The sequence below is a fragment of the Brassica rapa genome, chromosome A07, assembly GCF_000309985.2.
Source record: "Brassica rapa cultivar Chiifu-401-42 chromosome A07, CAAS_Brap_v3.01, whole genome shotgun sequence".
Classification (NCBI taxonomy): Eukaryota; Viridiplantae; Streptophyta; class Magnoliopsida; order Brassicales; family Brassicaceae; genus Brassica; species Brassica rapa.
In genome coordinates this window covers 9,806,680-9,819,995 of record NC_024801.2, presented here as the reverse complement: position 1 = coordinate 9,819,995, position 13,316 = coordinate 9,806,680, and the positions used below count along the sequence as shown (strand labels likewise).

General features: G+C 34.5%; 1 protein-coding gene and 1 long non-coding RNA gene across 2 annotated transcripts; one reads left to right on the top strand and one right to left on the bottom strand.

Annotated features, from left to right (window-relative positions):
- Positions 1-2,604: 2,604 nt before the first annotated feature.
- On the top strand, positions 2,605-8,212 carry LOC103828761 (transcription factor MYB15). Its single transcript, XM_009104396.2, has 3 exons — positions 2,605-4,660; positions 4,758-4,887; positions 5,085-8,212. Exons 1-3 carry the CDS (start codon positions 4,528-4,530, stop codon positions 5,677-5,679), a joined length of 858 nt encoding a protein of 285 aa, XP_009102644.1. The 5' UTR covers positions 2,605-4,527; the 3' UTR covers positions 5,680-8,212.
- A 2,056-nt stretch (positions 8,213-10,268) lies between these two features.
- Positions 10,269-13,114, bottom strand: LOC103828760. The gene is made up of 2 exons (XR_625391.3): positions 10,431-13,114; positions 10,269-10,357 (listed from the first exon to the last, which is right to left on the bottom strand). It is a non-coding gene; the product is annotated as an uncharacterized LOC103828760 (long non-coding RNA).
- Between the last annotated feature and the right edge of the window lie 202 nt (positions 13,115-13,316).

Genomic DNA, 13,316 nt, shown 5'->3' with positions numbered 1-13,316 from the left:
CCTCTGAGGATCACCTCTTTGAACCAAGCTACCCACACCGACCCTGCTCTGAAGAACAGAAGCCAAATGAGCCTGATCATACATGCTTTATTCCAGGTGAGCAAATCTTTTACCCCTAAACCACCCTGCTCCTTTGGTAGCACTACAGTTTCCCAACTAACTCTTGCCGTGTTTCTACTCTCCACTTCACCTTTCCACAGGAATACACTACAGAGGGAATTGATTCTCCTTACGACAGCTTTAGGAAGAATAAGAGAAGAACACCAGAACGTTGTTATCCCAGCAATTACTGTCTTGATCAGCAGCAACCTACCAGCGAACGAGAGAGACTTGACAGACCATGAAGAAAACTTTGCCTTAATTTGATGTAGCAGTGGCTCGCAGCTCACCAGATTCAGCTTCTTAGAGTTCATAGGGACTCCAAGATAACGGAATGGTAAGGATCCCATATTCATACCAGTTGTGAATTGAATCAGTTGAGTTTCCTGTTCAGTAAGACCTGACGCAAAGAAGCTTGTTTTTTCCATGCTTACTTTCAGGCCAGAGCGAAGTTCAAATTCACGAAGGACCATAAGGACTTGCTGTACTGATTCCAAAGACCCGTCTGTGAAGATCAAGAGATCATCCGCGAAAGATAGGTGAGTGATTCTTGTGGGCTTGCATTTTGCATGGTACTTGAGTTTGTTTTCTGCAGCAGCTTTGTTTAGCATTAGTGATAGAAAATTCATTGCTATTACAAACAGATAGGGAGAAAGTGGGTCTCCCTGTCTGAGACCTCTCTTCCCTTTGAAATACCCATTGACAGTGCCATTGTAACCAACCATGAAGCTCGTCGTGCAGATACATGCTCTAAGCCAGGAAAGGAACTCAGGAGGGACACGTAAACCTTCTAGGCAAGCAAAGAGGAACTCCCAAGACAGAGTATCAAACGCCTTAGCTATGTCGACTTTGATAGTAATTTTCTTAACTCCCTGCTTCTTGTGATATCCGTTTACCAGCTCGCTCGCAAGTATTGTATTCTCCAGTAATAATCTATCTTTCACAAATGCAGTCTGGCTCGGGAGAATCAGGTCCGGTAGTATGATCTTCAGGTGCTTCACCAGGAGTCTTGAAATAACTTTATAAACCGTATTCAGGCAGGAGATTGGTCGAAACTCAGTTACTTTGGTCGCTCCTGGAAACTTTGGTACCATTGAGAGGATGGTTGCATTGGCGGTGGCTGGGAGGAAGCTGCTGGAGAAGAAATGAGAGATTGCTGTAACTACCTCAGGTCCTAAGATTTGCCAAGAAGCCTTATAAAACCCTGATGTAAGTCCATCTGGTCCAGGAGCCTTATTAGGATTCAGCTTGAAAAATAATCTTTTTATCTCTTCTGAACTGGGCAGGGAAATCATTTGTTGCGCCTGACTCTGGGAGCATTGGAAATGAGATAAACTCGAGAACCAGGCCGGGGCAGAGCCTATCAGGGGAGGAGAGTAGTAACGAGGACCCAAGACTGAGACAAAGTGGGATACAGCGTGGATACTCATCAGCGTAGGGTCTGTTATCCAATCTCCTGAGGCAGTGAGGAATGCTCTGATGGCATTGTAACTTTCTCGCGTCTGGCACATCCTATGAAAATAGGTAGTGTTTAAATCACCCTCTGTTAACCAGTTTATTCTTGACTTTTGCCGAAAATAACATTCCTCTATCTCACGTAGAAATAGCCATCTTTGATGCAAGTCCCTTTCCTCCTGGAACGTAGAAGTTGATGGATTTTGCAGAGCCTGTACCTGCACATGTTGCAACAAACTGTAAGTCTCAGACACTCTCTCTTGAATTTTGGAATAGTTCTCTCTGTTTAGCTGTTTAAGGTCACTCTTTATTAATTTCAGTTTCCAGCACAGCTGAGTGAGTGTGAGACATTCACTTCCGGCACGCAACCAAGCATCATACACATGCTGAGCAAAACTCGGGTGTTTTGTAAGGTAATTCTGGAATTTGAACGGCTTAGTTCCTGCTTTAGGGAGTTGGTGGTTTAGATCGATCAGGCAAGGAGTGTGGTCTGAGATTAGGGGGGGAAGGTAGGTGGCTAGAGTTTGGGGTAGGGTAGCAATCAGAGAGCTGTTGACGAGCAGCCTGTCAAGCTTCTTTGCTATAGGGTTTGAAGGTTGGTTGTTTGTCCATGAATGTTGTGGACCCAGGTACCTCAGATCAAACACTCCTAGCTGCAGGAAGCAATCTTGAAGTTGATACATGAGATTGTCAGTAGTATTTACATCTGGTCCCGAGTGTTCAGAGGGAAGAATGATCTGATTGAAGTCTCCCCCAATCAACCATGGCTTGCTGTCAAGATCAAGGGTTGAGTGCAGATTTAGTAGGTCTGCCCAAAGTTCAGTACGATCAGAGCTCAGGTTCGAGGCATATACTGCAGTGTAGTAGAGAGGCTGACTGTTTGGAAGGGAGAGAGCACATGTCATGCTCTGAGAGGTCTGGTTTATTACAGAGAGTTGCATGGGGTGTTTCCAGATCAATATGATACGACCATCAGGATCCAGATCAATATAAACAAGGACATGATATCATAATACATCAATGTTCAAGAAATTTATAAACAGTAATTAAACATTTTATAGAGGAATAATGACTAGTTAAATTACGACTTATTCTTGGGTTCACCCCCTAGGTGAATCTGTAGGTTCACCAACCAATAGGATTGTGTCATTTTAGATTCAGTATCTTAATATAAAGGAAACAAAATATTATCGAATTATATTAAATTTTAAAATAAAAATTGTATTAATCACAAAAAGAAGATTTTTTAATCGCAAAAAAAAAAATAATTTGTTTTTCAAAAATATTTTTAACACTGCCAACAAATATTAAACCCTAAACCTTTAGGTAAACCCTAAATCTTGAATAAATCATAAATCTTAAAGTGTAAGATTTGATCCAAGAGTTTCGGATTTATCCAAGGGTTTAGGGTTTACCCAAGGGTTTAGGGTTTAGGATTAGGATTTAGGGTTTAGTGTTTTGTTGATTGTGTTAAAAATATATATTTTTTAAATTCAAGAATTTAAAATTTATCAAAGGGGTTAGGGTTTACCAAAGGGTTTAGATTTAGAGTTTATTGTTTTGTATATGGTATTAAGTTTTTTTTGAAAACTTTTTTTTTTGCAGCTACTATTATTTTTATTTATTTATACTTTTTTTAATTTTAAAAACGTAATATAATTTGACAATATTTTGTTTCCTTTTTTAAAAGATATCAGATTTGAAATAACTAAATCTTATTGGTTGGTGAACCTATAGGTTCACCCTAGGGAGTGAACCCAAGAATAACTCTTAAATTACTAGGAGCTAGACTAGACCTATGTGTTAACAAATTATTGATTATTATGCAAATATTTTATATTTATATAAAATATTTTAGTGTTTGACTTTAATTATAAAATTAATTTGATGAATTATAAAATTTAGGTATACAAAATAAAATAAAAAAACTTGTGAACATATACTAACATCATTTCTTAATTTAGCAGATTTAAATTAATTTACATCGATTTAAACTAATTTTTATAAATCAAATTTTAAGAAAATTAATTTCAGCTAGGACTGATGAGTTGCTGCGTAGGCGGACCAATTTGTTGAACCATGTAATATATACATTATAATTACTAGAAATGGACGTGGTTAACCTAAACCAGATTAGTACCAAGATAACTATGGTTTTTCACTACAGATTAAAGAAGTTTAATTTTGATAAGAAAATTAAAGAAACTACGAAGAATACTTACAAGCAGTCATAATACAAGTGTTTTTCTTTTTTTTTTTGAATATAAATACAAGTGTTTTTCGGTCAACATATAATCCACACAACGTTGATTTTTGTTTTGTCGTATATAATTGCAAACGTTGATTTTCTACAAAAATGTACGTGTGGGGTTATTGTAATGCACTTCATGCGTCTACCCGACGACTCTTTTTTACTCTCAAGTAACACTCTTTTTTTTTTTTTGGTAAACCTCTGAAGTAACACTTGCACCACATATCTCACCATCGCCACTCTACGCACATTTTATATTAACGCATACCATTTTAAAAAAATGGTTCGATTCGCGCTGGGAGGGACTATTTACATTGTTTGGGTTCCCGGCAAAGAGGTGAAAACACCATTTTTTGTTTATTATAACACTCTACGCACATTTTATCTTAACGCATACCATTTTTTTGTTTATTATATTTTTTGTAGTCTCTAAAATCATATCATTCAATCCAACATGCAATATAATATATATGTACAACATACTTTTTGACTATGGTGCCAATAACCCAAAAACCCCTCTCTCATCTCCTCCTTCCGGGAAGCCTCCCATATGCTTTTGAATTCTCACACAAGCCTTTAGACAAATTCAGTATAAATACTCAAAACCTTAAGTCACTCATTCTCAGGCTCATCAACAACATTTGATCACATAGCTCAGAAAAATTTGATCAGCACAATCTATCTTGATCGTACTCACCAGCAATCAAAAACATCATCGGAAGATGGGAAGAGCTCCATGCTGTGAGAAGATGGGGTTGAACAGAGGCCCATGGACGCCTGAAGAAGATCAAATCTTGATCTCTTTTATCCACAAACATGGCCACAGTAACTGGCGAGCCCTCCCCAAGCAAGCTGGTATGAACAAACTAAAATTTACATATTTTACATATAGTTCAATTTCCTAAATATGAAAATTAAATTTCTTAACATTGATAGTAACTATTAATTACAGGTCTTTTAAGATGTGGGAAAAGCTGTAGACTTAGGTGGATGAACTATTTAAAACCTGATATTAAAAGAGGCAATTTCACCAAAGAAGAGGAGGATGCTATCATTAGCTTGCACCAAATCCTTGGCAATAGGTATTACTTTGCACTCTTCTACTTTTACATATAAATTATACGCATGTCTCTGTCCTGTACGTTCTACGTACACCTAACATATACTATATCACAAGAAACATGTCTTGGTCCACTATTGTATAAAGTTAACTATATGATAATCTGCTCCCTGGTAATTTTGTATTGACATTCTTTTTCTCTTTTGGTATTGTCTCTAGATGGTCAGCGATTGCAGCAAAATTGCCAGGAAGAACGGATAATGAGATCAAGAACGTATGGCACACTCACTTGAAGAAAAGACTTGAAGATTATCAACTCGCTAAACCTAAGACAAGCAATACGAAGAAGGCTACTAAACCTAAATCTCAATCTGTACCGACGAAATTGAACAGTACTAGATGCGAATTGGAGTTTTTAAATTCATCAAACCCTTCTTTTGAAAGCTTGTTCTCGGCATCACCATCAACGAGTGATGCGGTTTCTTCGGTGACACTCATGAGCCACGAAGGCCATAACAACGAGGCTAAGATGGATAATAAATCGGGAGACATCAATATTGCGGATCAAGATTGTTCTTCTTTCGAAATTTTTGGAGCAGACATCGACGAGAGCTTCTGGAATGAGGCGCTTTATAGCCAGGATGAAAGCAACTACGCACTGAATCTTGACGTGGCTGGTTTTGACGAGATACAACAAGAGTTTCAGCAGTTAGGCCCAGATGAGAATGAGATGGTTTTCGACAGTGAGATGGACTTTTGGTTCGATGTTTTGGCGAGAACTGGAGGGGAACAAGATCTATTAGCTGGGCTCTAATTAGCTGACATATTTGAATAGTAAAGTGACATGGTGAAAATTAAAGCTAAGAAAAGTCTTTAAGTTTTCATGTGATCTGGTTAGTTTATTAACTAGAGGTTGCGTTTTTTGAAAATATTACTCTGATTGAGTGGTTAGCTAATTGGAGTAGTAATCAATGACAAGTGATTAACTAAGATATATATTAGTACCTTGTTAATAAAATAATTAACTGAAAATATTGAATGTCATGCGAAAAACAACGATTAAAATGTATTATTAAAGTGCTCTAATATATAGTAATATACCCGGCTTTCGTTTTCAAGTTCAACTATGGCGGAAAAGAAGAAGTTGTAAATTAATTAACTAGCTAGCAAACTAGAGAAAGTAACTTAAGAAATTATAAACATTTTAATAATAATCCAAATGCTAGAAAAACAGATAAAATAATGCTTTAGTGAGATGCATTTATTATTCTTAAATAACAAACCCATGAAACAGAAAGTGTATATATAAAAAGAAAGAAAAATAAAGAAAAGTAGAAATTAAAGTGAAACAGGCTTATAAATTGGACGTATAAAGATTTTAAATATTCATATTGATTAATATATTTAGTTTCCAAATGGTTACAACTAGTGGCAAATATGTAATTAGCCCTGTTCGGAAAGATGAAGCTGCGTCAGCGTCCGGTAACCTAAAATAGATACAGACCACGGAAAAACAAAACACAGATGAGAGAGAAAATGATCGCTAGCGTCTAACGCGATATATACCAGATTTTAAAAAATGATAAGATGCTATTAAATCCGGCGATCCAAAGTAAGTCATACTTTAAAAATGATCGCTGCGACCAATTCCAGCTAATGTATTTTTAGCTGCACGTTTTAAATATCGTCGCTGACGCTAATTTCAGCGTTTATGCAAAGAACATGGTTGTTTTAGACGTAGCAGAGTAGATACAATGAATATTATTTTCAGCAGTCATTTTAAATATTGTCACTGCGCTAATTTCAGCGTCTATACAAAGGTATAGAACAGAGTAGAACATCGTTTGTGTTCATTACGTCTACTTTGCTGCGTCTAAAACAACTATTTGGTTTACGAAGGTATAGAATAATTTGAAAATATCGAAACAAATATTTATATATCTAAATTAAGAGGATTAATGGTAATATTTTCTATTTACTTGGGTTTTTTTGGGGTCTAATATTTATTTACTTGGTTTAGAATTTAGTTTTTACTAGTATTCGTCCTGTACCTCATTTTCTTATATTAAAACTAACATCTAATTTTAATTTCTTAACATGTAATAACACTTCATGTTTAGGGTTAAAAATGTATTAACACCACCTTCAACTATGAATCTACAGTATATAAAAAATAGGGAAATTTAAACTAATATTGGAAATAAAAACTAATCCATCAAATCAATAAACATGGTCCACATAAACCAATTAGTTTCAAAAAATTATTTATTAGAATTTTGATAATAAAAAGTATTGGGTTCATAGACATTTTGACCAAAAGGGTTCAAAGACATTTTATGGTAAAATTATTGATGTCATTAACTAAAACTCAAGAAGTCACCAATTTATTTTTTTAAACCTTTGGTCAAGAAAATTACCAAAGCTGAAAAAAATAAACTTGGTAATCATAAATCACCAAGTCATCGTAATCATCTCCATAAATACTAAATACTACATTATAATACCACAATTTCCTACAATGAAGATCAATGCAACTTAAAGATAGTATGTAATACAAATTTGAATCGCGGTTTTGAAAAAGAAGCAAGGATGGAACTACCGAATTTACAGAATCAATTACCTTTATCCAGACAGCATTTCTTTGGTACACAGTGCCTCAAAAAAAAATTGGAAACGTCGTCGAACTTTCCTATTCACCTTCTCATTTTGCATATGGTTAATCTTCAGATTTCTTCAAATCAGTCACCTGTTTACTCATTTCGATATAATCATCACCAAAACATGCAAACAGTCTATTAGGTTCCAAAATTATAAAAATAGTTTATTGACGTACTTAGCTTTCTAATTATAAGACTTAGCTTTCTAATTATAAGCCGTAAAAAACTGAGCTGTAAATATCTAATTCTTTGTATAATAGAGTCGAATGTACTTATTGTTACCTCATTTGCAAACGTTTCTCTGATTTTCCATTTTTTGAAGAATGAAGTTCTGAAGCATCAGTATACTCAAGTGACATCTTTAGTTTGAATCACACTAAAAGAATTAATGGGTGTAAAATAGATTGTAAACTGTTGTCGTTATTCATGTACAAGGTCACATATATATACATATCGTAGAGACTCCTAATCCTAGGGTAATATGAATATAGATAATTACAAGATATTAGTTATCATTATTGCTAAGATGTATACGTATCTTCTATAGGGTACGTATTTATTTGAAGAAAACAGAAAAGCGAACATGAAAACAGAAGTCACAAATATATATTATTTTTGTTGGTACACCGACGAACTGTAAAAAAAATTGACAAAGAAGATAAAAACCATGGAGAAGAAGAAAAAGGAAGAGCAAATAAAAAAATGAATTGATTAAATTTATATATATTTTCCTCATGTAATGAGCATATGTGGAAGCTTGGATCCTATCTTGCTCATTTAATAAATAACCCATTACTGCACGGTTTGAAATCATGCCATGATTTCGAAGATATAGATGACAAGAACATGATAGTGGTAATCAGAGATGATCACATAGGGGCACATGATCGGGGCCAGGCATTGACCGCGTACAGGCGTTGACCGCGTACCGGCGTACGGGTGAGTTTAATGTTACAGGCACCGGTAAGATCGAGTCAAAGCTGCTGAGAGCAAGCAAACGGATTTTGCTAAGGTAGAAAAACGTGTTCGTTATTGGCATTGTTTGAGCATGATTGATTGATATGTTCACTCCTCAGAAACTTCTGTATACGTGAACACACTGCAAAATATCTTTTGTATCTTGATGTCAATTCATCAAAAACAACCAAATGAGGAAAAAACACGGTTCCACCCCTGTAGAACCGCATATGCAAAAGAACCAACCGCTTAGGATTTAGATGTTAGTTTTAGGATTTTAGAATTTTGATATTAATTAGTTTTAAGATTGAACTAGATTTTGACCCGGCTTTAAAGGGCGGGTATATTTTTTGTTTTATATTTTTGTAGAAATTTAATTTTTATATTTGTGTTTTTCAGTTATATTTATGTTTTTCTTTGTATAATATTTCTCTTAAATAATTAATAAGAAGTTTTAATAATTGTATTAAAATAGTTGGACCACACCTATATCAATAGTTCATGTTTTAATAGAATAGATGTTAACTTAAGGATTTCTTAATTTAAATATTTTTGTGTTTGTGAAATATCAAAAAAAAGTTCATATATAAAACTAAATTTTGAATTTTAAAGTAATTATGTTATTTTAAAACATTTTTTCAAAACTTTTATTATATTCTTACATATTTATAAATGTTTTATAAACATTTTCAATTTATAAAAATGTTTTCATATTTCATATTTAGAAATATTTCATTATGAACAATGTTTACTAAAGATTTTTATTTTTAAAATTTTGCAAACTTTTTTAATTTAAAAATAGTATCATATTCCAAAAGTTCCTTTTCTATTTATATATATATTTATTAAAAAATAAAATTAAAATGTTTAAAAATGTTTTTACATAATTTTATAAATTTGTTAGTTTAGAATTTGTTGGTTTAATTTGTTTGTTTAACTTGTTAGATTAAGGATATAGATTATAATTTTGTGTTATTTGTATATTTAAAACTTTTAATAGTTAGGCATTGGTACTTATCAGCAATTGGTCCTTACCACCAAGTTGTCATGGCCTATAAACGTGAAGGGAAATATTTATTGGATTGGTCGTATTAACGACAAAGTATCCGACAGCGGATGTTATAAAAGATCATTAGTAATATATAAGATAGATAGACCACTCCACTTATCACCAATTGGTTTTAGGTTGGAAGCACATCTAGTTTAACATGGTATCAAAGCTCGATCCACGCAGTCTAACCCGATCCACATCGATTTAACCCAAAATTGGTCCATCGATCCTTGCCCGAGCATTCCAAGATTGAGGCTCAAAATATCATTATCTCGAGGGAGCGTATTAGACACATAGTATCCCACATCGGATGTTGGAAGAAATCTTTCTTAATACATAAGATATATAAACCACTTTACTTATCACCAATTGGTTTTAGGTTGGAAGCTCATCTAGTTTAACAGTTCCATCATCATCAAGATTTTTTAATAAGTTTATTATTTGTCAACAGATATTTCAAGTTCACAGTCTGACTTTTTCTCATCATTTCATTGTATGGTTGGTTGCCTCGTAGAGCAAGTTCCTAACACAGAAAGTCGATCTTAAGAATTATAAGTAAGGGTTGGGATTCTCGGCCAACGAGCAGAACATAGTTGTTGGGTGTTGTTATCGAATACTCAATACACACAAAAAAATCTTACACATTTTGTGAGAAAATAACTCATGCGAATCGATCATGTTGGAGATTTTATATGCAGATCATCTTACTCAGTTCTTCTTAATTATATATGTTCCAAGTTTAGCTAAAGTCCAGTAAGGATTTTTTTTCCAAATATATTTTTCAATCCTAAAGCGTAAAATTTATGCAAATCCATCCGTGAAGCAACCTTTAAAAAGCACAAGTAAGGAAAAAGAAGAAGAAGAATAAAGAATCAATAAAATCAAGCACTTCGAATTAACCTTTCTTGGAATTCAAGTAAAGATCTCTCCTTATCCAGTCTCATCGCCTCTCTAAACTTATTGATGAACTGGTCGGCTTTTTCATCAACCCTAAGGTGCGGTGATGCAGCCACCACTCTCATCCAAGCATCTTCCATCGAATCAACAATCTCCTGCGGCCCCTCCTCTTCTTTTTTTTTCCTGTTTTTCGCCCCACAACTTTCTCATCACTCTTGGTCTCCCCCTGCCTCCATCGTTGGCTTTCGTATTGGTAGATTTGTCTGTAAATGCTCTCACTATCCCTTCTAGGACACTTTCTTTTGCCAAAAGGACGAGAGAAAAATTCGAGGAAGTGGCTATGATGATGACTACATCCTATGTTGAAATGGATTCGAGGGATAGTGTTTTGAAGGTACCTTGTCCTGAAAGGAACGATGAGATGGTGACTGATGACACGGAGGAGACGAGAAGTCGAATCTCTGACCGATACAGCAATCTTGATTTCACTAGATTTGGATCTGAGCTTGTGTGTGACCTCTTCCATGCCCGCTTCACCACAATTTTCTTCTTGCTAACACACAAAAGAGCCATTGATAAAATAAAACAAAATAATATCTTCTTAACTTTTCTTTTCTTTCTAAGAAAGATGTGTTGGGAGAAATCACCAATGGCTATTGAGGAAATATTAGGCTTTTATATAGAAGGATGCAGAACATATTAAAGATAGGTTAATATTATAACTAAGATTTGTACTAATGGGAACTGGATATGTAACCGTTATACTACATTTCTGTGAGAAACTAAAAATCTTAATGACATTGCTTTGGGACGAAGAAGAGAATAGAAAGTGGGATTGTCTTAGCTTCCTTTGGATGGCCAAGCTGGGATTCTGACCAAAAAGTATAACTTTCTCGATTTATTTATGAAGCAAACCAACTTTCGGCATGTTTCTTAGCTGAAACAACTTTGAGCAATTGCTCATAAAAGTTTGAGAAAAAATAAATAACTTCCTTTTCTAAAAGAAACTTCTCTCCCTCTGCACCAAAAAAGAAAACATTATACTATTTAATTCAAATACTAGATTTTGATCCGCGCTTAAAAGCGCGAATTTTTTGGATTATAAAAAAGTTTTATATGAATTAATGTTTTAAGATTGTTATACATTATTATTTCAGATATTATCTGTACGTTTTTATCTAACTTTTTCATACGATTCAACAGTTTGTCGGACCTGAAAAACTAAATTTGAAACCAATCCAAAAATACAGATGCAGTTCGGGTCTCAGTCATGGACAAAGTACCTATTCAATATCTTTTTGGACCGCGAATCTATGTTCCAGTTTGAGTCCTATCCCATACTCGATCGGGTACGCAAAGTACCTGGAATGATTTGTGTATTTTTTTTTTGAAACACATTTTTTTTTGAAACACATAATGATTTGTGTATATTAAGTATGTTTGGGTATTTTATATATGTTTTCGACATTACAGATATTTTTAAGTTTCTGGTTCGGGTTTTCGGTTATAGTTTGGGGTTACAGGTAAAATTTCAATTTTAGAAAAATATATTTTGAAATATGTTACTTTATATTTAATAACATATATGTATAACCGTATAATGTTAAAAGTAAATTATGTTGCCAAACGTTTGAACTATGTAAGTGTAAAAAGATTATGTTCTAGGCTTAAAAACCAATTGACCCAAATTAATTCTAATCTATAATAGGTGAAATATAAAAAACAAAAATAAATTAGTTCGTGCACAAAAAGCAGAAGATAAGTTAGCTCAATTCAAATATATACTAACCACTCATCATGAGCCTTATAGAGAAGCACCTTCAGCAGTCATCTTTCTCACCAACCTTCTAAGAGCCAAAGTGAGTGTTAATGGCGCCATCCAGAACTTCCTTCGGTGGCACTCCACAACCTTGCTGAAATATGTTACAAACGAACAAACCATTAAGCACTCAATATACAAACTCACGTTGATAGGAGAAAGGTTCTTCTAGAAAATTGAGTAGTTCACATGACCTGCAACAATAGATATATAAACATATGAGTTTCATTCTCTTGCACACAAAAAAAACAAAATATTCGCTTTCCCATCGTGTCTTGGAAAACCATTAAGGACAGTTCAAACCAAAACTTTAGTTAGACTAAATTTTGTTTACTGTCAATTATATATATATCTGGTCCTGAGCTGAAGACCCAGCAGCCTTAAATACCTCCTAACCCAATTTCTGTTGCTGATCAAACTTTGAATCCACTCTGAAAGAGGTTTCATCCACTACAAGAAAACAGCGGGATTCTGACGGACATTCCGACGAAAAATGAAATCCTCGGAATAACCCAAGGAATTTCCGAGGATATTCCGAGGAAACACAAAATTTGGTTTCCTCGGAATATACCGACGGAATTCCGAGGAAATATCAATCCGTCAGAATATTCTTATGGAATACCGAAGAAAAATGTATTCCTCGGAAAAAACCGATGAATTCCGAGGATATATTACAGCCGTTAGAGAGCCGTTGGAGAGCCGTTGGGGGATTTTAAAAATTCCGAGGAAATTCCGACGAACTAGCCGTTAGCGTCAGAATTCCGTCGGAATTTCCTCGGTCTGTCGGCATGATTTCAACTATAAATACAAGCACCTCTCTTCCTCTTCATTCACTCCATATCTTCATCCTCCCTCTTACTCTCTTTACACACGAATTTGATTCATAAAAAAACATGTCTTCTTCAAATTGTTTTCGTTCTTGGATCGATCGATCTCATTTGGATCTGAACACGAGATTGCTTACGGAAGAATACCAACGAGGTATAACCGAATTCATGGGGTTAGTTCACCGACAACCGGAAGCAAAAACAGGTATGTTAATATGTCCTTGCTCTAATTGTAAAAATAGA

Excerpts from the sequence above, each read along its gene's own strand:
- LOC103828761 (XM_009104396.2), top strand. The coding sequence starts at position 4,528 with ATGGGAAGAGCTCCATGCTGTGAGAAGATGGGGTTGAACAGAGGCCCA. Across the intron at positions 4,661-4,757 it reads AGCCCTCCCCAAGCAAGCTG|GTCTTTTAAGATGTGGGAAA; the intron begins GTATGAACAAAC and ends TATTAATTACAG. Across the intron at positions 4,888-5,084 it reads CACCAAATCCTTGGCAATAG|ATGGTCAGCGATTGCAGCAA; the intron begins GTATTACTTTGC and ends TATTGTCTCTAG.